At 38.7% G+C, this 23,649-nt stretch overlaps 6 protein-coding genes across 13 annotated transcripts; 1 reads left to right on the plus strand and 5 right to left on the minus strand.

Annotated features, from left to right (window-relative positions):
* Window positions 1-473: 473 nt before the first annotated feature.
* On the minus strand, window positions 474-812 carry LOC147950365 (uncharacterized). The gene has a single exon (XM_087513146.1). The coding sequence runs from the start codon at window positions 810-812 to the stop codon at window positions 474-476; it is 339 nt and encodes a 112-aa protein (XP_087369272.1).
* A 1,991-nt stretch (window positions 813-2,803) lies between these two features.
* LOC104701969 (uncharacterized) lies at window positions 2,804-6,863 on the minus strand. Of its 8 annotated transcripts, none has more exons than XR_015564229.1 (9): window positions 6,514-6,863; window positions 6,334-6,417; window positions 6,088-6,249; window positions 5,902-5,991; window positions 5,561-5,647; window positions 5,353-5,458; window positions 5,217-5,274; window positions 3,954-5,139; window positions 2,804-3,138 (listed from the first exon to the last, which is right to left on the minus strand). XR_015564229.1 is itself a non-coding variant. In XM_010417764.3 (8 exons), exons 1-8 carry the CDS (start codon window positions 6,620-6,622, stop codon window positions 4,045-4,047), a joined length of 1,791 nt encoding a protein of 596 aa, XP_010416066.2. In that variant the 5' UTR covers window positions 6,623-6,863; the 3' UTR covers window positions 3,649-4,044. The 8 variants fall into 8 exon arrangements, 2 of the variants coding, with proteins under 2 accessions (XP_010416066.2, XP_010416057.2); XR_015564236.1 differs by having other exon boundaries at window positions 5,552-5,647; XR_753915.2 differs by having other exon boundaries at window positions 5,839-5,991.
* Window positions 6,864-6,988: 125 nt separating this feature from the next.
* LOC104701986 (photosystem I reaction center subunit IV B, chloroplastic) lies at window positions 6,989-7,936 on the plus strand. The gene is made up of 3 exons (XM_010417777.3): window positions 6,989-7,401; window positions 7,576-7,641; window positions 7,721-7,936. Exons 1-3 carry the CDS (start codon window positions 7,120-7,122, stop codon window positions 7,823-7,825), a joined length of 453 nt encoding a protein of 150 aa, XP_010416079.2. The 5' UTR covers window positions 6,989-7,119; the 3' UTR covers window positions 7,826-7,936.
* Window positions 7,937-7,985: 49 nt separating this feature from the next.
* Window positions 7,986-9,929, minus strand: LOC104701959 (monothiol glutaredoxin-S12, chloroplastic). Its single transcript, XM_010417744.3, has 5 exons — window positions 9,493-9,929; window positions 9,287-9,360; window positions 8,628-8,702; window positions 8,421-8,447; window positions 7,986-8,288 (listed from the first exon to the last, which is right to left on the minus strand). Exons 1-5 carry the CDS (start codon window positions 9,786-9,788, stop codon window positions 8,212-8,214), a joined length of 549 nt encoding a protein of 182 aa, XP_010416046.3. The 5' UTR covers window positions 9,789-9,929; the 3' UTR covers window positions 7,986-8,211.
* A 126-nt stretch (window positions 9,930-10,055) lies between these two features.
* LOC104701951 (zinc finger CCCH domain-containing protein 21) lies at window positions 10,056-13,015 on the minus strand. Its single transcript, XM_010417731.3, has 8 exons — window positions 12,355-13,015; window positions 12,085-12,169; window positions 11,813-11,953; window positions 11,633-11,724; window positions 10,912-11,103; window positions 10,687-10,817; window positions 10,504-10,606; window positions 10,056-10,414 (listed from the first exon to the last, which is right to left on the minus strand). The coding sequence occupies exons 1-8, from the start codon at window positions 12,523-12,525 to the stop codon at window positions 10,214-10,216; spliced, it is 1,116 nt and encodes a 371-aa protein (XP_010416033.2). The 5' UTR covers window positions 12,526-13,015; the 3' UTR covers window positions 10,056-10,213.
* A 51-nt stretch (window positions 13,016-13,066) lies between these two features.
* LOC104701940 (myosin-13) lies at window positions 13,067-22,617 on the minus strand. Its single transcript, XM_010417712.3, has 39 exons — window positions 22,311-22,617; window positions 21,706-21,831; window positions 21,452-21,595; window positions 21,219-21,364; window positions 20,950-21,106; window positions 20,792-20,850; window positions 20,504-20,663; window positions 20,107-20,256; window positions 19,902-20,029; window positions 19,631-19,777; window positions 19,418-19,519; window positions 19,099-19,156; window positions 18,911-19,012; window positions 18,775-18,812; window positions 18,569-18,692; window positions 18,299-18,469; window positions 18,086-18,217; window positions 17,884-17,993; window positions 17,744-17,804; window positions 17,442-17,619; window positions 17,140-17,333; window positions 16,880-16,999; window positions 16,551-16,649; window positions 16,210-16,422; window positions 15,963-16,102; window positions 15,751-15,862; window positions 15,631-15,675; window positions 15,464-15,547; window positions 15,199-15,369; window positions 14,978-15,121; window positions 14,734-14,895; window positions 14,543-14,653; window positions 14,394-14,464; window positions 14,211-14,310; window positions 14,058-14,114; window positions 13,875-13,931; window positions 13,706-13,786; window positions 13,541-13,605; window positions 13,067-13,451 (listed from the first exon to the last, which is right to left on the minus strand). Exons 1-39 carry the CDS (start codon window positions 22,311-22,313, stop codon window positions 13,334-13,336), a joined length of 4,440 nt encoding a protein of 1,479 aa, XP_010416014.2. The 5' UTR covers window positions 22,314-22,617; the 3' UTR covers window positions 13,067-13,333.
* Window positions 22,618-23,649: the final 1,032 nt, after the last annotated feature.

Raw genomic sequence — 23,649 nt, forward strand, 5'->3', positions numbered from 1 at the left:
TAGAAGTGGATCGACTTCGTCTTGTACCACCTTCGCCCGATCAATACCGAGACTGGCTTGAAAGTCGGGTCCACATTTAGTTTATGGCAAGTAGTCGATGGATCAATATCGATCATGTCCTTGGTGGACCATGCAAATGTCAAGGATCGGGATTTCAGAAAAGTTATCAGTTCGGTCTTGATCCGGTTTTTGAGTTCGGCCCTAATTTTGACTGTCCGGGAGGGGTCCGTTTCGTCTATGTTGACCTGGATAATTCGGCACCCTGAAGCCTTTAGCCAATCTCGCTTCGGTTTATGAGGATCGACTAGGTGATCCTCGCTCAGTAATTGCTACACGTCCTCTTTTCGCCATTGCTTTTTCTCGATAATAGAGCAGGTCCTGGCCATCTTTTGGTCGCCATATAGCGTGTAAATCCCAGTGGCGGTTAGAAATTTAACGCAAAGGTGATAGGTGGAAGGGACTGCCTGCATTGACTAGATCCATGGTGAACCTAAGATGGCGTTGTAAATTGGCGGAGCGTCTATGACTGCGAACTTGGTCTTTCGGGTTACTCCGCCCGATCGGACTTGCAGCTTCACATCGCCCATTGACATTTTGGCTTCACCATCGTATCCGGTCAGCGTTCTGGATTCTTGTTTGATTTGTTCTGGTGTCACGTCCATTCTTTCCAATATCTGCCAGAATGGAACGTTGACCGTACTACCAATATCCACTAGAACTCGCTCTACGTTGAACTCGTTCATTACGACTTCCACGACTAGGGGATCATTATGAGGATGGTGGATCTCTTTCGCGTCTTCGGCTGAAAACATGATGGGGTCTGTACAAAGCAGCTCTTCCTCGGAGATCGCCTGAACGCTACAGATCTGACGCACACGTTTCTATAGGGCCCGGACGGAGTCCTTGCATTCATCGGTTTGACCGATAATCATGGAGATACGGTCCCGAGTTGGGGTTTTCTTGGGTTGCTGTCCTTTTTGGCGCTTGGGCGGTCCCAAGATTTCTTCCGCTGGACTATTCTGTTGTGCGACGAGAGATGATTGTTGCTGCTCGCTCGGCGTAGAATTTGGTGGGTTATTGGCCCTATGACCTCTACCTCCACGAGCTCTACAGGTAGGTAGCCTTGATCTCGCTGGACAAGTATTTTTCGTCCAGGTAGTTGGAAAGATGTTTACACTCGGCCGTAGAATGGCCTTCGAACATGTGAAAAACACAGAAGAGCTCCTCTTGTGAATCTGAAGGCGCAGTGCTCTGCTCTCCACCTTCGGATATCGTGTTGATTACACCACGCTTGGGATCTCTTGGATCGTGATGTTTCTGGGGCTCCTGGTAACCGTCTGGCTTTTTTGTTTCACCGAGGCCGGGCGCGTTGAGGGGGCCTTCACGGTCCGCTTTTCTTCGTCCTCCTCGACATATGCGAAACGAGATCCCCGATGAAGCGCATCATCCAAATCCTTGGCCTCTCGGATATTGAGGTCCACTTGCAAAGGTGACCCGGGAATGAGTCCTTTCTTGAAGGCGGCGATCGCAACGTCTTCTATGACCGAGAGGCTGGCGTACTTCTCCTTGAATCTGGTGAGGTATTGCCGCAGAGCTTCTCCTGGTTCCTAGACTATTTCCATAATTCAGCGCTGGAGATACCGCGTTCTATGAAGATCCGGTAGATTCACCGGAAGTCGAGAGAACCAAGTTAATGCGTTCCCTATCAAACTTTCGACGAACAACTGACACTGACCAGCATCATTCTGTTCCTCGGTAAATCTACCCTTGGATACAATAGCCATGAACAAGGTCATGTGTTGTACTGGATCCTTCGTCCCTTCGTAGGTTGGGAGCCTTAGTTTTATGGTTGGGACGTAGGTCTCCAGGATTCGAGTGGTCAACGGAGTTCGCTGTGTGGCCTCGAACATCCTGTCGATCTCTGGAGCTGTGCTCACAGCCCGGTGTAGGAAGGACCCCATATCCCGGATTTTGAGATGAATCTCTTCCAATTCGGGATAAGAAGCGGGATCCGGATTCCTTTGAGAGGTTTGCCCGACGTGGGGTTGTACCTCCGAGGTTAGCACTGAGGGTATGTGTTGGTTTTGAGAGCGGAAGGCTGAAGGTGGAGGGTCGTTAAACAGATGTCGGTTTAGGGACCCATTCCTTCGGTTTAGGGACCCATTCCTTCCATTGCGTCCATCCGTTGGTTCGTGTTAGATATCGCCTTGAAAAGATCTTTTGAGATCGTTCCGAACACGAGGCAGAGGTCGTCCATAGAGACGAGTTGGGAAGACTGACCGCTGATATGTGCGGACGAAGTCTGTCTAGCGCCAGAGTCGTCAACGGGTGGCTCTTCGTTAGGCTCCTGGGTTCCGTGATGGGGTGCTTGAACATCCTCCACTTCGACTGAGGGAATCATCGAGCGGTCAGCTGGATTTTCCGATGTACCGAGGTGACGTCGGACATAGACAAGTGTGGCAGGTGAGCCTGCGGTGACCTCTTGCGGGTTGGTGGCTCCGATGACCGGGTTGTCTTGTTGGGGAGCGGTTGCGTCGGTGACACCGTCGTCGGATGCTGGAGACATGGTCTTTGTTGCTAGATGGGTTTCGAAGGGATCTGAGAGAGAAGTGATTTGAGAACTTAGCGTCCCCACAGACGGCGCCAATTGTAGAAACTGAGTTTCACACAATGAATTTGTTTGAAGGGGAAACAAATTCAATAACACTATCTCTCTAAGAAATCGGATTAGAACTAGAAATTGAAAGAAGAATTGAATCTCTTAAAGATCAAGCTAGGGTTTTTGCTTAAGAACAAGTAAAAGTAGAAGAATTAGGGTTTTTTTTGTATTAATTGTTGGATCCTTTTACAATGAAAGGATCGCCCTTTATTTATAGACTTTCTTAGATTTACAGAATATATCAATTTTCCAAATCGTAGTCCAGCTGATTAGGAAAGTTTCTCTCTTCTTATTAGGTCAACCGCTGGATGAGGTGAGAAGTCGGTCCCTCACCTCGGAACTGGGCTTCTTGATGATATTGGGCCTCCGCTTGAAGCCCGAATCCATTATTGTTCGAACTCTCGATTTGGATAACCGGTTTCCTTGCATGTTTAGATCGGTATATAGGGGGTGCCAATTCCCGCACCAACACATTTTTTCTAAAAACAGAACAAAACAATACTACAAGAATTAGCTAAGTAAACATTTAGAGGTTTTAGTTTAAGATCTGATGCATCTGGTTGGTGAATATGCATTGAGAATTGAGATCATCTTCCTTGAAATAAAATAAAAATAAAAACAAGACAAAACGAATTTTGTTAGCCAAGTAATAACTCTACTAAGTTAGTCCATTCTACAAATTTTAAGGTTACAAAATTTTCAGCTGATCATACACATAAAGAAATCATAGTTACAATATTTATTCGGGAGAGTAATAATAATTGATGTGTAACGAAATGCCATCAAATTGAATAGGAAGCAGGAAGCAATTATCAAATAACCAATCATATACATATATATTTGCATTCGCATATCACATGCCTTATACTCTTTTTTAATCCCACCTTTTCTCAATCTGGTTCCAACTACTTTGGTAGTTGAGAAGGGTCTAAGAGATTCATCAAAAAAAAGAGGACATAAACAAAAAGAAGAGGAAGAAACGTCAAGAATGGTAACCAATTACTAATGTCCCCATGAATAACTTTCATTTAAAAGATCTTTTAACATCTCAACCATATATATCAGTCTATGTCGAATCGAATCATAACGTTCATCTACATCTCCTTCAATCAATTCATCAGTAATGAAGTTTGGACAACATCTAAAACTATCAATTCAGAGAGATGAATGCAGAGCAATTATCTGTATCTTTTAACATCTCGTTCATCTACGTCTTCTGACTTATATGTGTTCATTAAACGAATGCAGAGCAATGACATGACACAAAATGTTCACAAGTCAGAGAGATGCTGACCTACGGCAACCAAAGTCGGTTCTGAGTAGTTCTTCTCAGTTGCTGTTTTAAGCTCGTAGCCATTCTATGAATCAATCCAAGCTTGAGGTGACTAAAACCGAAAGGGTATCCAATCATGAGACTTAAAACGATCATTCGGTGTAGGACTTGACGCTTTCAACAAATTTGAATTGCTGACGCTGGAAAATGGGAAGGATGCTATCTCACATCCAGGGACTTTAAAATGGCAATGATCCACTGGAGAGTTTGAAAGATTACGATAGTATGTGTAGTCTCTGGCTAAACAATCTGAGCTATCTGTGAAATGAGATGTCTGGAGATTCTGGTTTGCAGCAACCGCATCTTCGTCATCAATAATATTCCTCTCGAGTTCAGGCTCAAAATGGTTGGATTGCTTCGTTGTTGGTAAGAAGAAACTGCCGGAAGTGTCATGAGAGAGCAGGGGTAAAGGGTACAGCTCCCTTGTAACCAAATCATGGGATGGAGAATAGTCAGAGCTCCATGGATTATCATTCAATGATGAGGATGATGCATTTGGATATCTGATGAGTCTTGTGTTATAACTAAGTGGAAAATCATCTGTCTTTCTGGTGCTTGCGGTTTCAGTATTCCACTCGAGAAGAAATGCAGATGAAGGGTCTCTATGTTCATGTGACAAGTCCTCTGAGCTGTATCCACTATCTTCTCTGTGGTAATTCATTGAAACAGGCTTGTAGTTTCTGAAATGGAGGCTAGATATGGGAGAAGAGTCCAAATTTTCTTCAACAGGAAATGACAGGCACGCCTTCTGTTTCAACAGTGGAGGTCGATAAAATGATTCCTTAGGATATAAGATGGGAAAGCTAATCTCTTCAGGTCGATAAACTGATTCCTTAGGATATAAGATGGGAAAGCTAATCTCTTCAGGTCGATAAACTGATTCCTTAGGATATAAGATGGGAAATCTAATATCTTCGGGATCTCTTGGGATAAAACTACTCTGAACATGAACTGTTGGATACTGCAGCCTCGGGGTAATGTTATTTTCCAGCCATCCCTGCCAAGGGATCAATCTGTCCTCCATTTGCAGACTGCGGTCAACTTCTCTATAGCTTTCATGAGACCTCTTGAGAAACTTTGATCCAGGAGCATCAACAAACGTTCTTCTTTTGACTCTATCCGTCCTCTCTTTGGAAAGCCTAGAGGGCTGAGAAGAAACAAAAAGTGCTGAGGGTAGATCAAGGTAAGCAATTGACAAGTAGTCAGGGATTCTATCAAGCTTACATGTGTCTCCTCAGCACCAGGGAACAGCCGGGTTAAGAGAACAGAAACTAAATCGTGCCTGAAAAATGTTTCTTCTTCTGAGTGCATTATAGAAACAAGTATTGAGATTTAGATAAGTTAAACAACTACTGTGTACCCGTTTGAAGTAATCTCAGGGATTTCAGAAAACCATGTATCTTTGATCCACTGATGCAGTTTCTTTCTCTTCACAAAGAATATGTCTCCTTTCTCATCACTGATTCCTGATAATTCATAAACCATGTTTCTTTATTATTGACGTATAGTATGTTTTGCTTCTTTGACATAGTAAGAGCAGTCTAAGAACTAGGACATACAAAGTCTACCTCCACTTGCAGATCTCAGGTTGCTACCACTTGGAACTGTGTCCTTTTCTTTACTCAATGATGAAGAAGATTTCCCCGGATAGTTTTCTATAAACAGCAAAAAAAAAAAAAAAAAACAGAAGAACTTAAACGGATCACACCTAGTTCCCAAAAATACCAGTAAGAGATGTGTAAGCAACATGTAATGGAAACAAGATTGTCACAATAAGATACAAGAGAGCATATCATGTAGCACAAACATACACCAAGAAATCGAAGTAACAGTTCCGCTAACAAACCTATAACATCATCCCTTTGAGTCAAATTGACACCAGATAACATAGCAGAGCCACATGAATTACCACGTCTAGTAGCACTATGAATGGGTGTGGAGAAGTTACAACTCTTGGATCTATCATTAGCTTCACAGTCCGTTGCTGCTGCTGCACGTTCTGAATTTTTAAAAACATAAAGAAGAGATGAAAATCAAAGCAGAAACTATCCATCAAATCACAAGAGACACCAGATGATAAACCTCAAATTGGTACCTCCTGGTTTGACTCTGGATTCGAAAGTTCTCGGATTTTGTTTGACCACCTTGTTTGATGCTTTATTAGAGTCATAAGATGATGATTCAGAGGAGTGACCAAAACCAGACTTTAACTTCTTAAAGAAGGCAAACTCAGAGGTCTTTGCATCAGCATCAATCGCTGCAATGTGAATCAAATTTACAATCAAATTCATTTATACAGAACTTTATAGGTGTGAATCCATGGCTAGACGCGAACACTCACATCGTCCGGCCTGAGCTTCGTTTAAGGGGATCCGATGATGATCGACATCGTCGTCGAAACTCACCCTTCTCCTGCGTTTCAAATCTAAAACCAAAAAAGGAATGAAAAATTCCAACACACACACACACACACACGAACAAAAACAGAGTCACGAAAACGAAATCGAGGTTGGAAAAATACCTGAATTAGCCTGAGAGCTCGACGGATCAGTAAAATTGAACCCAATTTGTTGTGGGTCGGTCTTATTTAGGGTTTCGTCAGCTTTGGTTCGGTGATTCCTTCTTCTCATCACTGATTTACCGAAATCGATCTGCCGGAGGATTGTGATTCTGATTCAAAATCAAACGCTGCTATGTAATTCACAAAGGAGATAAAAAGATGAAGAAGGAGAGATTTCACATCATCATTCACGCGTCCATTGGGCGAATTCTCAAGAATTTGAAATCGGTGAAAGAAGAAGACAAATGAATGAATTTTGGCGCCAAAAAGCAACCCTAATCACACTATAGAGAGAGAGAGATACTTTGCTCGGATTTTTTTTTTCCTTTCCAAGTGTTGCCACGTCATCACATTATCCAGAAGACACTGATGATGAGTATTTGTGATGACACGTGTCATACTACAAGTGGCGAAAACGATTCGTTTTAAGCAAAACAATCTCAATCTTTGTCTTTTTTTTTTTTCTTTTTTTTTTGATGCCAAGTCTCTTTTTTGGATCACGCAACAACACAAACCAAACACATTCTGTATCTGTACCGTACTCTCTCCTCAAAAAACATCACACAGATGGCGATGACGTCAGCAGCTACCGGATTTATTCTGACGGCCAATGTCACGGCGGCTGTAGTCGGCGGCGGCGGTTCTTCGAAAAACGCCACCATCGTCTCTTTCTTGCCAATGAGAAGCTTCGGTTCGAGGCTAGTAGTCCGAGCGGCTGATGATGCATCTCCGGCAACCCCCTCGTCGGAGCCTTTTTCCACCACCACCACCGCCCCTGCTGCTGCTCCGAAGGAAGCTCCGGCCGCCAAGGCTAAACCTCCTCCGATTGGCCCCAAGAGAGGATCCAAGGTCACCTATTTCATAGTACATAATCTGTGATGCATGTGTATAGATTTGAGCTGAGTTTTTTTTTTTTTTTTTTGTATCTACTACAATTTGAAGTTTCTGGTCTATTTAGATTAGTTTTACAGTTATGCGATCAATGTGAAACTTATATGAAATTTCGGGGACTTATTATTATAGGTTAAGATTCTAAGGAAAGAATCCTACTGGTACAAGAACGTTGGATCAGTTGTGGCCGTTGATCAGGTAATGCATCTACTTTCCTAGTTTATGATCTAACGGTTCGATTTCGTTTCATCTTGTATACTCCGGTTTAAATTGTCAGGACCCGAAGTCCCGATATCCGGTTGTGGTTCGGTTCTCGAAGGTGAACTACGCCAATATATCGACCAACAACTACGCACTGGACGAGATCGAAGAAGTCAAATGAGAGACTTGGTTCTTCTTATCTCTAAACTGGTTTGTCTGTTTTGTAATCTTGAACCTAACCGTATGTACCAAAAAGTTTATCAACTTTTACAATCTCAAGATAGATTTCCCATATGCATTTTAGCAACCTCGGAAATTGGTTGCAAACTCGTAAGCTGTGATTCAGATCAAACTCCGGTTTAGTCACGACACCCGGCCTGGCTATTTATTACTTGGATTTGAATTACATGAAAAGAAACACAATAGAGTCTTAATGAATATCTCTATATAGACAATAAATTCAAACACCAAATCATCTCGACTTCAATCATTTTATTCAGAGGTTCTGATATCAAACAAAAAGAAAACACGAAGAAATCCCCAAACAGTTCCATCTCTAAATCTCCCTTAGGTCTGACCTGTTTTTCCACTGGCTTCAGCTATAATTCCCTCCAGCTCTCCTTTATTGTACATCTGCAATGTATCTGCTCAACAATAATGATATGCATATCAAGTTATCAGAAAAACCACAAGACATTGAGTATTATCTTGATGGCCAATGCACACAAAAGCGTAAAAGAACATCAGCGTTGAGGAAAGAAAAGAAGAGAGTGTACCAGAGCAGCCACCAATGTGCTTGCCCCCTGGTCATGAACAAAAACATTATATCAAAATCCGATTTGTTTATGTGATGGTCATCGCAAATGCGGTGACTAAGATTTCACTGCAGTTTCGTGTTTGCGAACATTGTGTTTTCAGGAAGAGAATCAAGAAAAAATATCAGAGTGTTAGTAACTGATGCAAATGAAAAAAAAATAACAAACCGATGAAGACATTGGGAACAGTGTATTGTCCAGTAATTTTCTCCAACACATTCTGCAGCTGCGACCCCTCTGAACCTGGAGATGCCAAAAAACCACCAAAACATTTGTAAACGTTTAAGACCAATACCCTGAGGCATAGATGGTTTACCCAAAAATCAAAACAAAACAACAAAGAACAAATGGTTTTTGGAAAGTCAACGAAAAAGATAGCAATTGGATAACAGTTTGTCAAAAATAGAAGCATACTGTCTGAGATCAACAGGAAGGTAAGAATCTTCAATGTGTAAGGTTTTAAGCCATTACAAATACCCTAGCAATTGATTTCTCATCAACAAGCCAATCTTTTGCCTCAAAAGTAATATTACTACAGAGACAAACACACAGAAACTACTCCAAAATGTAAAGGTATCACGGGGCATTAGAAACCCCCCTAAATATCAACCCTCCTTCATCAGAATCTAATCCACAAACATTACCAACCAAGCAACCAAAGCCAACTAGAAGAGGAGCAAGAACCATATCTACTTGGAAACAATAGGCTACTTGTAACAAGCTTTACCATTCACCGATCTAAACAATATCAACACATAAGCAAAACCATTATAGCAAAATAATCAGAACCAGAAATAAAAATATACAATAGAGTGATGAAAGCATACCAAGTTCATCCAATTCAACAACCAGTGGCTCAACTTGAAGACTCTTGAACAAGGACTTCACTTCAGACGAGTATCTTCACCACAAGAACAAACCCATTTCAAAATTTAAGCAAAAGTATCAATATTGATATCTAGGGAAATCGGGAAACTAGGTTCCTCTAATTGAACAAAAAGCATTGTGATTTACAAAGAGGAGTGAACCATACGAGCACCAGGATTTGGAGTAAACAACGACAGGGTTCTGTGCCACAGTCGTTTTAACAGTCTCCTCCAATGGAGAAGACGACGAAGAAGACATGGCCCTAACAGAAGAAGAAGAAGAAGAAGAAGAAGAACGGAGTGGTGGCCACGAGGCGATTCCGATAACAGTGGGCTTTAAACCTCTCCTGAAAGGTACTATGCCGAAGTTTTTGATTCCCCTTAACATGGAGAAAGAGAGTGCTGGATTTGAATTCAGAGACGTCCATGTCATGTTTGCGAGGTTCACTGATGCGGCTACCATGGCGATTTCTTCCTCCGGATGATGATGGCTTCTTTTTTTTTTTTTTTTTTTTCTCAAAACCAATTCTTAAAGATATTTTTTTTTGGCCTTTTTAGATATCATTAGTAAACTCAATATTAATCAGAATAAAATTGCAACCCTATATTTGTTTTTTTAGTTCTTTTTATTTTAGAAATTTGTATTTCCACTGATAAGTTTTTATGTTTACGACTTGTTGACACACTTCACATTTCAAATATGACAAAAAAAAAAAAAAAAAGAGACTACTAGTCCTTGAATGAGAGACATTTAAGACAGTAACAGAGATTATTCAACACCCTCAAATAGGGTTTGTGTCTGCAAAATCCAATCTATTGAAAGTACATAAAACAAAACATGTGCTTTCTCTCTTCCACCACCTGTTTCTCTTGAACCATGTTTCCATCTCAAGATGACCCTTCATTGTTTGGTTCACGCATCTGGATCGATGTCTTCGACAAGCTTGCTTCCAGTTCATCCAGCTCATCCATGTCCAAGTCGTCATCATCATCGTCATCGTCTTCATCTTCTTCATCGACTTGTTTCGAACTCTGTTCACCATCACCACTACTCTTGCTCGTCCCTGCTTCTGTTTCCTTGTTCTTTGCCTGATAAGCAAAAAACTCATGATTCCATTAACATGACTTGGTTGGTTTAAATAGTAAGTGAGAGTGAGACAGAGAGAGAGAGATCTCACCTTTTGTTCAGTCTCTTCCTGCTCTCTTTCCCGCTCGTATTCTTCACAAGCCTCAGCATCATCCACAAACAAGCTTGCATTGGACAGAAACAGCTCCCGACCACTGAGATTACATATCCACACAAATGAGTCAGCTTATACAAAACAGAGTCACATTGAAGATTGATATCAGAATGGGTCTACCTCATACGGTCGTTCTTAGCTCTTTCTGCTTGAGAAGCAGCCAATCCTGCATCTCTCTCAGCTATTTTCTTCCTCTTCCATTCCATAAATAGCGCAGGAGTCATCTGTGTTGCCGTTTGCAGTTTTGCACGCTGAAACATAGAACAAGAAAACATGGGTCTCACAAGTCAAGTTCAGGGTCCTAGCAGTTACGAGCAGATTGGGAAGACCAGTGGAGTATCAAACCTCGTTTTCGATTTCGTCCTCAACTGCCATCTTCTTTGATGACTCCTCTTCCAAGAGGGCTTTCATTTGAGATTTAAGGACATATCCAGGAGGAAGTGCGTGTCTGTAATGACACTCTTTGCCACCATTGGGGCATGACCAGAACCACCCATACTGTTTCTTTTCCACAGCATCCAGAAAATACTTGCAAACCTATTACATATTAGTGAACACAAAAACAATTACAAGTCAATGAACTCGGCAGACAAAGTTTATGCAGACGATTTCTTGAGAGAGTACGCAGGGACATTACTACTTCTAGCATAGAATTAGCTAACAATCAAGTTAAGAAACAATTATATCATAATTTATGATTCGCACTACCATCACCAAGAGCATGAGCTCTTGTCAGGCATGATCCAAACGAGCAGAAAACAACAAGGGAACAACGGGAGGCAAACTGGCTCCCAAGATTAACCGTGCTATTAGCTAAAGGAAGTACATCATAAGGTGAACCCATATCAGCTAAAGCTTAATCACAGTAAAACGAGCAAATGTAACCCAAACTAATGCATCAGTTCACATAATCCATGTTAAAGGTTGTATATTTGAACACAAACAGTGCATTACCAAGAGAAAAGCTACTACTAAGCATGTGTTATGAAACAGGAAGCCCTCAAGCAACATGTCCGGACAAGCATACAATTAAAAAGTCTGTAATAGAGAGAGAGAAACAACTTACGATATCTGTTGGCTTGTTCTGATTATATTCATTTTTCTTAGATTCGACAACCTTTTCAAGGGTCTCTTGATCCCACTCATCCATATCTCCATCTAAAGCAATATAAACAAAAGCAAAAATAAGAACATCATCCAAAGGACCAAAGGGATTGATATATAGAGACACTAGCGCTGCTTTTACCTTCATCACGCTTATCGCTGTAAATATCAATCTTCTCACCCTTCCTTTGAATGTTCAAATCATGAGAGAATTTGCACTTGAAACCCTTTTGACACTGCCCGGCCTTGAAAAACTCACAAAGTATAGACTTTGGATCCACACCTACCATAAACCACAAACCATATTCAATAAAATCCTACCTAAACACAAAGTGAACGAACTAGCGAAACAATATCAAGAACAAAGGCACAAGGTTTAAGTTAAGACATTCCATGAAAAATAAACATACATACCTACAGGAACTTTGGGCTGACTAATAGCTACCTTGAACAACTCATTCAATTCCTGTTCTCTCGCTTTCTCTTCATCTTTCTTTTTCTGTCCTCAAAAAGAACCATTTTTTTTATTGGTAAAGAGAACTTATTCCGAATAGACAGTTAAATCTCCAAAACAGATTCATCTCTCTCACTCATTAGGATAAATTCAAATCCACTATAGAACTAGCTTCAATCCATTAAGCAAGAAAAAGCAAAACCCAATCACAGGAATCTGAAGTGGGTTACCTTAGCTGCAGCTTTAGATGCATCGGGCTTGGGCTGTACAGATTGCTTGAGACTCTGAACATACTTCTGTACGTTCTTGCTCTTGTTCTTATTTTTCAACCCGAATGTTTTGTCTTCCACTTGTTTCTGCTTCTTCGCCAAATCAGCCTTTGGTTGTTGCTTCGGAGGCATCTTCGAACTCGTTACTTAAAATCCAATCCCAAATTAAAAAAAAAAAAAAAACACAATTATTTTTTTTTTATTGTACACGGATCGATGGAAGGTTCTCTCTAAAGCTAATGTATCAAAACTAGGGTTTCTAAGGTTCCTGAGTAAAAAAACGAAAACCCAAAAATTTTAATCGGTAAAAAAAAAAAATCCCCAGAAACCGTATGGAACCAAAACGGCGGAGATTGAGAAAATTTGCAGAGAAGCAGAGAAAGAGAGAGAGACCCTAATGAGTTAAATTACCGATCGAGATAGGAGAAAAGAAAAGAAAAGAGATGATAACACAACAAAGGTTACTACTACATTTGCCTGATTTTAGCCATTTGTCTGTCTTCTCCACGAAAACACACACTAAGCTTTTACCACTGTTGGGCTCATTCTAAACCATTAGAGAGCTTATTTTAAAGGCCTATTTCAACTCACTAAGGCCCAAATCTTACGATTATTCTTCTGAATGTGATACTGATAAATGAATGTCAATTTTGTCTAAAAATAAATTTTGAAATTACAAAAAGAAATAAAATTATATTTAAATAAAATGAAAACATTAGCCAAAAAAAGCTTGTCACTCTCTTTTTGTTTACTCCCAGCAAAAACAACATACTACTATATACTCTTATGAAACCTCTGGGATGATTAGAGAGTTACAAATGATAAACGAATCGGCGAATCTAAAAATTCTTCGCAGCAATTTTCTCTTAAATTCTTCCTCCTGTTTTTTTGGATGGTGTTCTTGAAAGGGGCAGGCAGTTTTGGTTTCTCTGAGTTACTACTATTGTAAGAAAACGAAAGCTGGATTCTCCACAAGTTCCTCAGCTGGTTTCACTTGGGCGAAGTCCTTATCTTGCATTGAACTTGATAAGTCATCGATCGAGAAGGATATGATGTTGCTGCTCATGCCCAAGGAACGGTTTTGTTAGTTTCTAGAAAGCAAAAAAGGACATGACTTTATAAGCATAGATGCAAATCCATAACTCACCTAGAATCCTCTTTTAACAGGAAGTCGCTGCTGTCTGTCATAACTCCTGTCATGCTTGCAATTACCTGTTGATCAATGAGCGACCATTAAATTAAACTACTAAAGCAGCAGATTCTAAAGAGCATATATGTCAAGGGAAGAGATCTATTTCCTCAGAAAGCTTACATCTTGGGAAACACTCTTTGTGTTGTAGATTTCATCCTTGTACAGAGTACATAGTTTGAAATGCTGCTGTATTTGAAGGTTCTGAGTGATGGAAAGACGGCGCGAGCGTTATTACAATGTCAAAACTCATCAGCTACCGGAAAAAGAGTTGGTTGATAGAGAGACTTACTGGACACAGATCATTTGCAATGTCATCGTACGAGATGTGGTATTTCTTATGGATGAGCTGTTGCAGACGCAAATTCAAGGAGCACATATGTGAGAAATGCATATTCTTTACTCATTTCAAGGGAAGTTAAAAGTTAATTTTCTTAGGCGACATTTCTTAAATTTCAAAACAATTTAAACATACCAAGAATCCAACAGCTTGTCTGGTATGTTTGAGTTCCTCCCATAATGAGCCAGCATACTATCAGAGACGGGTATCACAGACGAGATATTGTGTTATGTATAAACCAAATGACAGATAACAAAAGAAGAGAAAGGAAACTGTACTTGGGAATACCTCTTCTTTTGTCTCGGAACACCATTTCTCTAACTTTTCTAAACCAGATTTTAGATATTCTCCATTGATAAATGAACAGTTATCTGGTCGTGTGACAAGGCTGCAGATCAGAAAGAAGAAGTCGATTAAAGTCTGCGTATCATAGAGATACATATTCCATAATAGGCAATAACAATTTCTCACCTGTTACATAGTTGGACATTGATGAGTGAGAAAGCCTGAGAGAATATCTTTTGAATAAGAACCGCAGGAACCTGTAAGAATAATAAGCTATAAGAATTTCTTGACATTCAGAGAGATAAGAGCAGTGAGTGGAAACGACTTTCACATACAAAGCTCTCTTTTAGTGTGGTTAGCAGTGCATCTAGGCATTCAATGATCTCTTGCCAGTATTTAGCAGTGGTTATAGATATTAGCGCATTCCCCTTAAATGTTTTTGGTGCCTAGAAAGATTCTCTCATGTCAGGTACAACACACATACATAGGAAAGATGAAAGTAGAGAAGCATTGTGGATCACAGCACCTGGATGCAGAGAGTAACGAAAGTGTTCAACTCCTTTTTCAGGTTATCCCAAATGATTCCAATAATCTTTTCAACATATGCTTCAAGTTGCTGCTTGAAATGCAAAGCTGGATCCTTGGCATCAACTGGTCGAATAGCTTCAGCCGCTGGAGAACGGAAACCCTGGTATAGAGAAGGTCAGGAACTTTTAATTTTTGGAGCCCAAGATTGCCAAAAAAAAAAAACAGAGGAAGAGTATGTTTACCTTGGTCATCCATCGGACTAAGGAAGGTGACTTTCGAAGTGGAGTGGCCCCCGTTCCTCCAGATTTCAGGCTTTGTTGGAGCATGAATAATAAGGTTGATGTATTGGATAACCAATATGCCAAATTAGCATCGTTATCTTCATACTGATAACAAGAATCACTAATCATTCAACTCTGATAGAAACTAAATTTTTACAGACTTAGACATCCTGTTTTAATACCTTTATAGCAGAACCAATCATTTGAACAAGACGATCAAACACATTTGTTTTTTCTGCTTCAAATGATTTCCAATGAAGAAGACATTTGTAGATGGTAAATGCCGCTACAGGCTTCCCCTGGCTGAATCCCACATTTTTTGTGACACAGTTGATAAGAGCATCAACATCCTCCTTTTCCAAGAAAAAACAAATCTCTCATCAACCAAAGAGGGGATATATTAAAGATGAGAAACACATACGAGTGTAACTTAACTAAACAACATACATGTTGAGGATCAATATGGGATCCCCTTGACTTAGTGTCAGATCCTGATTCTTGTATCTTTGGCGGTGTTGTAAACTCCGCTCCCTGCAAAGGCGGCTTTTAAAGATATACAAACAAATGGAGCAGAACTTCAGATAAAACTAGACAATGAAAGGAACATAATTTACACTGAATTGACTTTCTTCGCTAGTGTGAAGGCCATTTTTCAAGTTCTGCACAAATAAGAGCAATCTTGTAATTAGGATGATTGAGAGAGTCAGATCTAAATATTTCTCTGGCATGTCTACCTTTACTGGAGTAGAGAGGAAACGTCCTGATGATGTCTTAACAGGAGTGGTTAAGACAGATTCCTTCAAAAAGGTATTCTCAAATTTCACCTCCTTTAGTTTCTCTTCGAGACTGCAAATGAAGAAAAAGCGCATATGTTGACTGTCAGTGGGTAATGAAAACCTTAATATCTCTGTGGAAATTCAATAACCAAAAGACCAATAGTGAATACTTGTGCATGGCGGTTTTCAAATTATCAATTTTGCTTTCAGCGTCTAAAGCCTGCTTCAGCCTCTCCTCACTAATTTTCTTTGTCTCCTCAAATTTTTTCTCTGTTTCATCGATCTTCTGCTCCAGCGAACTTACCAGAGACTGCATATGAAAGAGATATGAAATTCCAAATATTTCTTTGTTTTCCACAGCTTTGAAATCCTTACTAAGAAGCAGAAGTCAAAAAGGTAATAGAGCAAATTCCATACCTTGAGTTTTGCGTTTTCACTTGTGAGTTTCTCCATTAGCTCGGTGTTAACAACAGGAACCTCCTTTACAACAGGAACAGTTTCTGCAGTCCTTTTTGCAGCTTCCACTTCCTTTAAGAGCGACACTTTGGTTTCCTTGAACTGGTGTTGTATTTCTTCCAACGCTAGTTGCAGTTTTGCATTTTCTTGATTTTTTCTTTCTTCCACGTCCACCTACAACGTAAAAGCCACAAAATCGGTGAAGGATGTATTGAATCAGGATCCAGATAAAGGTTTCTAGCAAAAAAAACTTTTGAGGATGGGTGAAAACCCGAAAAAGATTAAGAGCTGTGTTATCTGACCCTAGTGCGTTTCTCTAGCTGTAGTCTCCATGTGAGTTCTTCCACTTGCTTCTCAAGCTTACTCTTCGCAGCTTGAAGGGCTCCAGTTTCCCTTGCAGCCTGCACGAAATATGAAGGTATCATTGCTGCAATTTTTTCATTTAAAGAAAAAGTGAACATATTCCGTCTTTGTTCAAGACAATAAAATGGAAAGGGCTATTTCCAGCTGCTAGTTTCATCATGTAAACTCATTTAAACTTAGTTTTTAAGCTCATCAAAAGACCAAACATTAGACTGTAACGTAAAATAATAAATAGATACAGACAGAAGCGAGAGGTAGAAAAGCACACCATCTTAAGCTTTCGCAATTCTTTACGGGCTAGCCTTGCTCTCCATGCACTTTGTGACGTAATTGCTGCTTTCTTCAGCTTCTTGTAGTGCAACTCGGACAGGCGTCTACGGCAATGGCTCTGGTATATGCAATGGAGATTCAGAAATCAGAGTCTAGAAGAAATTTGACGAATGAAAAAAGTCTGCACAACTCAAAGATGAACAGTAAAAGGAAGAGACATGTTTTCCATCAAAGTTCCTCTAAAAAAAGATTCTCCACCTGAATAACAGTTGTGGCCTTGGTCTTCCTTCGCAGTACGTCACGAGCAGCCATACTGCGCAAACCTGACTGAACTGTAACAACAGCTTCTATGTAAGACCTCTTCCTCTCAAGGTGGTTCCGCAAAGCTTTCTGGATCTTCAAAGCAGCAGCCTCTCTGCGCAAATCCTCAAATCTATGTCGAGCAACTTGACCTGTAAAAGATGGATAACAAAGCAGATAATAAATGAAACAGTCACATCATTATTCGCTAACTGTCTGAATGTTTAAGTTAACTGATACTCTTTACAAATTTTAGATACCTCTGTACACAGCCTGTATATATATTGCAGCGTTGCAAAGCATAATAAAGCTTTTGCGGGTCAGGTAGGAGCGGAATTTCCACTGGATAATGCAGGCTGCTCTTTCTAAAACCTCAGTCCTCCGATCATCTAACTCAGCCATCTGCCCAGCCTTGAGGAAAACCTTCGTCTTTCCAATCTGTGAGAACACAAACAGATTAAGCTCCACATAAAATCAGGATAGATCAAACAAGGTATCATCAAAATCCCAAGCTCGGCTACCCAGAAGAGTATTGAGAATGATGTGCATAATACACGTATACCTGGTATTCTTTGAGTCCAACTGTCTCCAGAAGTTTCTTGCACGCTGCTTTCTCATCAGAACTAATAGGAACAAGCCAAAAGTTAGAAATTTTAACAATATCTGGGCAAGCTTTCAACCTCTGAATTGAGAGAGGCAAACCTCTTATCTACAGTAGCAGAAGCTAGGATACCAAATCTGTCCAGGAATTCATCAAAACGTTTTCGTGTAGGAAATCCAGCACGGCAAACCCTGATTGTCTCCATCACACCCTTAAAATATGCGTATACAGAATTTTCAAACTCGCATAGAATAATAACAAGAAGATATGTACAGACAAACTAAAAATGAAAGTCAATCTCACCCCACAACGTAGCTGTTGCAGAATATTTTGGTTCTCAAAGATAGAAGGCTTAAGGAGATTATTGGGCTTCACGCAACGAATATAGTGAGGCTCAGTAGTATTAAGACCTTCAATCAATGATGCCAATTGTTGCTGGATAAAGCAAGACAGTGAATTTTAGTAATCCTGTGAACCGAACGATTTTTACGTAAAAGCTATCTTATTGTACTGCACCTTAAATTGTGAAGCTATAGAAGAGGAATTTGACTGTTTGTTAGCATCTTCCATTAAAGGAGGAAATAGACCTGCAATAAAAGTGCACCTAGAAGCACCTAGCAGAGCCTGATGCTCAGCAACAACACGATCTTTGTTCTTTTCCAGAAATTGCTCGGTCTGATAAGTGACCTGAAAAGATAACTCAGTGTTGTCAGAAATAATCAACTGGTTATTCAGGACATGATTGCATTTCATAAATCCATAATGCTAAAACAGGTTTGTACTCACATCACCAGCATAGTGGCAAATTGTGAAGTCAGTTGGAGATAATTTTGGCTTGCTAAAGTACTTGTTGCCTTTCAATGTTCCGTACAGCTTTTCAGAAAATTTTACATGTGTTGAATTTAACATGCTGCAAGATACAGGTATACACTTTCAAATCAAAGGAGAGACAATGCATGAGCAATAATAGCAATTGAAGCTATTAGGCTTACCAAGCCTCGTCCAGAAGAGAAATAATTCCACCACGTTTCTGAAATGTAAGAAGACAATAATGAACATGCGAATTGGAGTTAAAATGGAAACCTATTCACAAAGAGCTCGCAGGTAAAATGTTATGAAACTAGTTACCTTCTCAATAAGTTCCAAAACATATCGATTATCAGGGAAATCAATGTGTCTCCACTCAATTTCTTCTTTCTTGTACTCGTCTTGTTCCATTTTCAAGACATGCTGCCCAAAATAAGTATCATGGATAAGAAAGGAGTACGACTGAATTTAAAAAATAAACTATCAGAAGGAGCAGACATCAGACAAACCGCAGTAAAATGTTGCTGAAGTTTCTCATTTGTCAAATTGATGCAAAATTGCTCGAAACTGGGAAAAAAAACATGCATTAGTAAGCATCAAGAAGCATTCACGTCATACTTTTCTCCTTTCTTCCATATCAGAATGTAATTTTTCTTAACAAAAGCAAACACTGACTTATGAATAAATTCCAAAAAGTTAAAAGTCTCCCGTTTTCCATTTACTTAATATACAGTAATATCAAGGAGAATAGTGACTTTTAATACCCCAATGACTATTCTAAACTGGTATCTTTGCATTAATCAAATGTAAGGCATACAGCTTACGCACCTGTTTGTCTTGAAACTCTCAAATCCATATATATCCAGCACTCCAATCATGTTTCTTGAGTCAGGATCTTGCCCAATTGAATTATTGATCTTGTTTACGATCCTACAAGAGCAATAAGGAGGGTTAGCAAAAAATAATGGAAGTAGCTTTCGGAACAAGAAAGAGAATCATTCAGCTGCAAGAAAATCATGTGCTCGTAAATACTATGCATACCAATCAAACAATCTTGCGTATACAAATTTTGCCAAGGCATCTCTGCTGAGTGCTGCATCATTTGGAACCAGACATCTGGAAATTGTTTCTTCAGGTGTCACCATTTCACGTTTACAAAGAGAATCTTCCAGTGCTTGTTCATCGCACCTGCCGAATTTCATTCAAGGAGTCAGGAATGATGGTCTTTCTCACATCATTAGATAATTGATAAACTATGTTTCAGAAAGAGTAACTTTCACACTGAAAGTCATCAACTTAATTAGTTACACACATGAAAAGCTCAGCAGCAATCTTCAGGTGTGTCTTGTCTTTTGGAACAGACGAGTCTGGTTCTTCTCCTGTAACAAATTCTATATTACCTAGATGAAGAATAGCTGCCACAACTCGGAATATTGCTTCCTGAGAAGAAAGTGACATTAAATACAAACTCATATGCCGATATCACCATTTTTACTAGGAGAAGGATAAAAAGCTACCTGTTCCTCTAAACTTATCCCAATAATGCTCATTGCTTCTCGGGTTTTAGTATACTCCTTGGAATCATTTACCCCCTCTAACTTAATACATTGAGATTGGTTTAGATAATGGAATTCTGTTGGATCCTTTAATTTTAGTTTTCTTCTGTCCTGTCATATAATAAAAGGAAAATGATAAGCATCAGGACAACAGTTTCGAAGATTTGGGCTTAGAGTGCAGTTTCAAACTTTCAGTAAATGGGAACAAGGGATACAAGAGAGTGAAGGTAAATGGAATTTTTTAGTGGATATCGTATCCTGATAGATGGATATATCAAATATCGAAGCCATCAGAGTTCAGATAGATGAATTTTTATCAACTCTGGTATGTTTGAAAAGAAAGAAAAACCATATGTACCTCTGGCGGTGCAGCACAAAGCATGTAAAAACAGTGATAGTTTCTCTCAGGATCTGACACTTTACAAACCCGTGATCTCTCTAGCAAATAAGTCCTGATAGCAGCTCCTGATATCCTTCCCCTTTGATCAAACTGAATCTCCACGAATTTACCAAATCGACTGGAACATAATAATGATTGTACAGATGAAAAGTGATGAAATATTTGGTCAATGGATATTCAGTATAAAACAAAAGTGATGAAAAAGTGTGAGTTTGCGTGTGTGTGTGTGTGTGTGTGTGTTATCACCTTGAATTGTTGTTCTTTACGGTTTTCGCATTTCCAAATGCTTCTAGAACAGGATTGGACTGCAAACAAAGAAAAAAGAAACCAATCATTACTAAATTCTACAAATCCTGTCTTTGACAATCCACAAGGTCTATAATAAAATCTTTGTCATTATTTACCTCCAAAACTTGATCTTCGACAGTCCTTTTGTCAGAAACAGCTCGACCTCCCATTTTCGCAAGATATTTCATTAGCAATTTAGCAGTCTCAGTCTTCCCTGCTCCACTTTCACCACTCACCAAGATTGATTGACTAATTCCCTCATTAATCATTTGTCTACACCCAATAGAAAAAACAACAAAAAAAAGGTCAAAAAGGAAACAACCAATGATGAATGTTACAAGAGACTGAAAGAAAGAAAAAAACTTCAAAGTTGAACGGCAAGCACCTGTAAGCTGCATCTGCAACTGCAAACGGATGGGGACTCAATTCTCCCAAGGAAGCTCCTTTATATTGTGCCATCATATGGTCATTGTACAGATCCGGTAGTTGTTTAAATGGGTTTATCGCAATCAAAATACTTCCTGTGTATGTCTAAGTAAGCAAAACAAAAACATGTTTTAGGCCAAATTTTTTTACAGAACAGAAAGAAAAAAAAACGGAAAAGAGAAGGAAGCTCACATAAATTTCGTCTATATCATATCTTGACTTCAAATTTTGTAAGACTCCTGGTTCATGTAAATATGCTAGCGTTGTCATATCGTCAACTCCAGAAGGTGGAACCTCCATATCTTTTGGATGTGTGTTTGAAACTTTGACAACAACCTGAAAAAAAAAAAATCAACAGAAGTATATGAGAACCAATCTCAGGACAAACACATACAGATTCCATCCTTAAGCATAGTCAAAGTGCATCTAAGGTCGTCTTTACATACCGTCTTCCCTGATGTACATTGGACCTTTATATCTTCTACATGAACCTCAACAACTTCACCATCTAACCATGCCTCCTCCGGATCTTGCACCCAAATAATCGAGCCAGCTTTAACTGTAGAACAAGCCTGAAGAACAACCAACAGATCGAATACATATCATTTAGGAACACAAAAACTTCAAAACTATGTGATAAACCATACAGACCAATAACACAGGATTGAAGAAAAACAACTACTTTACGAAAAGGGTAGGACACAAACAGCATTCAATAGTCTTATTGGCCAAGAACAAAGACCCCACTAAACTATGGTTTCAGAATTAAATGAATTTAATAATAACAACCATGAAAGCAACGAAAAATGATAAAAACCTTAAAACAGCACCATGTTCATCATATCTCTGTATAAACTTAACCAACAGAGCATAAATTAAATGAAGCCCAGACGAAGCAAACACACACAGAATTAGACAAAGACAGATCATTCAGTTTGCACCAACAAATGTTATACACATTTGCCGTTCGAACCCAAAAAATAAAAATCAAAACTTTGAGTAAAAGTTAAGAAACGCTCAAAGTGAATTAAAACCCAGAAATTGGAAGTACCATTTTTCACCGCCGGAGACGAATCAAATCAGAGACCCAATAGATTCTTCTTTGTAGCAGCAACGAATCATCCACTTGCTTGAGCTGGAGACGAGTTCTGATAATGTTGTTATGACTCAGGCAAGCAAGAGTGTGAATGCAGAGAAGAGATTTGTTGTATCTTATAGAGTGGGTTATGTGTGAAAATCTTTAAATTATATAACTTTTTTGAGCAAATTTAGAGAAAATAAATAAATAAAAAAGTTTGCTCTTTAACTCTTTTATCTATTTTTTTCTGTTTTCTTTTAACTTCTTCTCTTTTTCTACTTCTTATAAATGAAATTAGTCTTTCAAGAGTCATAATTAAGGGGTAATTTAGCGTTAATTAACAGTAAATCCCGAAAAAATAGCCATTTTGCTTTTAATCTCTTTTGTTATTTTCTACAACTAAAACAAGAAAAGTCCAAATTTAACAAAGTGGAAAATATCTAATTCTTTTTATTTGTTACCCTCTTTTGCTTCATTTACTTAAAGTTGCTAGCTTTTCCCATTTACACTCTAACTTAATTATCAAGTTTATTATTGTCTATAAACACTATGTGTCAAGTCATATTCACATAGTTGTAATCATATTTAAGTGAAAAAAAATTAGATATTTTTATTTACTTAATTAGAGTGAAATTTTCTTTATACAATAAATGTTTGACTAATTATTTTAGTAAAAATCTTAGTGGACCAGTTAAATGATAACATGCGACTTATATTTTGAGGAAATGTTACATAATTTTGTTATTTTAAAATTTTTTAGATATTTTTTAATACTTTATCTAATCTATTTATTATTTAAATATAAGCAAAAACATTAAAAAAAATTAAAAAAGTAAGTTTATAATAGATAAAGAATTAATTTAAAGATAAAGTTACCAAACAATTAATGATTATAAGGTGGCTGTTAATTTTATATTGGATTAATTGATTTTGTACTTTATGTGTAATTAATTTATTTTGTATTTAGTGATTAAATTTTGCTTAAGAAAAGTTTGTCTATTCATTTCCAATATTCATAAATAAGTTTCTTATTTTATAGTATAATATAATCTACACCTACTTAGAGAGAGTTAGGAACTCATACATTGGATTGATTCCATTATAGAACAGAAAAAGATTGACATCAGGTGCCAAAAGTGTCTGGTTAAGGTGGTTTCACTTAAACCACTAGCCTACATAAACCTTCCACGCTTTATATCCGTATAATATATATGTACATCAGATTAGGAAAACCTTATAACAACAACCCTAATAATATTGAGTTTCACTTTTAAGTTGTTAAATTACAACAAGCAAGTGAATATTGATTATA

The sequence above is a fragment of the Camelina sativa genome, chromosome 1 (assembly GCF_030686135.1).
Source record: "Camelina sativa cultivar CO46 ecotype springtype chromosome 1, ASM3068613v1".
NCBI classification, from domain to species: domain Eukaryota; kingdom Viridiplantae; phylum Streptophyta; class Magnoliopsida; order Brassicales; family Brassicaceae; genus Camelina; species Camelina sativa.

Excerpts from the sequence above, each read along its gene's own strand:
- LOC104701986 (XM_010417777.3), top strand. The coding sequence starts at position 7,120 with ATGGCGATGACGTCAGCAGCTACCGGATTTATTCTGACGGCCAATGTC. Across the intron at positions 7,402-7,575 it reads GCCCCAAGAGAGGATCCAAG|GTTAAGATTCTAAGGAAAGA; the intron begins GTCACCTATTTC and ends TTATTATTATAG. Across the intron at positions 7,642-7,720 it reads CAGTTGTGGCCGTTGATCAG|GACCCGAAGTCCCGATATCC; the intron begins GTAATGCATCTA and ends TTAAATTGTCAG.
- LOC104701940 (XM_010417712.3), bottom strand. Across the intron at positions 19,778-19,901 it reads ATTGCTGCTGAGCTTTTCAT|GTGCGATGAACAAGCACTGG; the intron begins GTGTGTAACTAA and ends GAAATTCGGCAG. Across the intron at positions 15,122-15,198 it reads TGATTGGTTCTGCTATAAAG|TATGAAGATAACGATGCTAA; the intron begins GTATTAAAACAG and ends TCTTGTTATCAG.
- LOC147950365 (XM_087513146.1), bottom strand. The coding sequence starts at position 812 with ATGTTTTCAGCCGAAGACGCGAAAGAGATCCACCATCCTCATAATGAT.
- LOC104701951 (XM_010417731.3), bottom strand. The coding sequence starts at position 12,525 with ATGCCTCCGAAGCAACAACCAAAGGCTGATTTGGCGAAGAAGCAGAAA. Across the intron at positions 10,607-10,686 it reads GCTAAGAACGACCGTATGAG|TGGTCGGGAGCTGTTTCTGT; the intron begins GTAGACCCATTC and ends ATGTAATCTCAG. Across the intron at positions 10,415-10,503 it reads AGGAAGAGACTGAACAAAAG|GCAAAGAACAAGGAAACAGA; the intron begins GTGAGATCTCTC and ends TTTGCTTATCAG.
- LOC104701959 (XM_010417744.3), bottom strand. The coding sequence starts at position 9,788 with ATGGTAGCCGCATCAGTGAACCTCGCAAACATGACATGGACGTCTCTG. Across the intron at positions 8,448-8,627 it reads TGTTCCCAATGTCTTCATCG|GGGGCAAGCACATTGGTGGC; the intron begins GTTTGTTATTTT and ends GTTCATGACCAG. Across the intron at positions 8,289-8,420 it reads GCACATTGGTGGCTGCTCTG|ATACATTGCAGATGTACAAT; the intron begins GTACACTCTCTT and ends ATTGTTGAGCAG.
- LOC104701969 (XM_010417755.3), bottom strand. The coding sequence starts at position 6,622 with ATGAGAAGAAGGAATCACCGAACCAAAGCTGACGAAACCCTAAATAAG. Across the intron at positions 6,418-6,513 it reads GAGCTCTCAGGCTAATTCAG|ATTTGAAACGCAGGAGAAGG; the intron begins GTATTTTTCCAA and ends TTTTGGTTTTAG. Across the intron at positions 5,140-5,216 it reads CTGGTGCTGAGGAGACACAT|CCCTCTAGGCTTTCCAAAGA; the intron begins GTAAGCTTGATA and ends GTTTCTTCTCAG.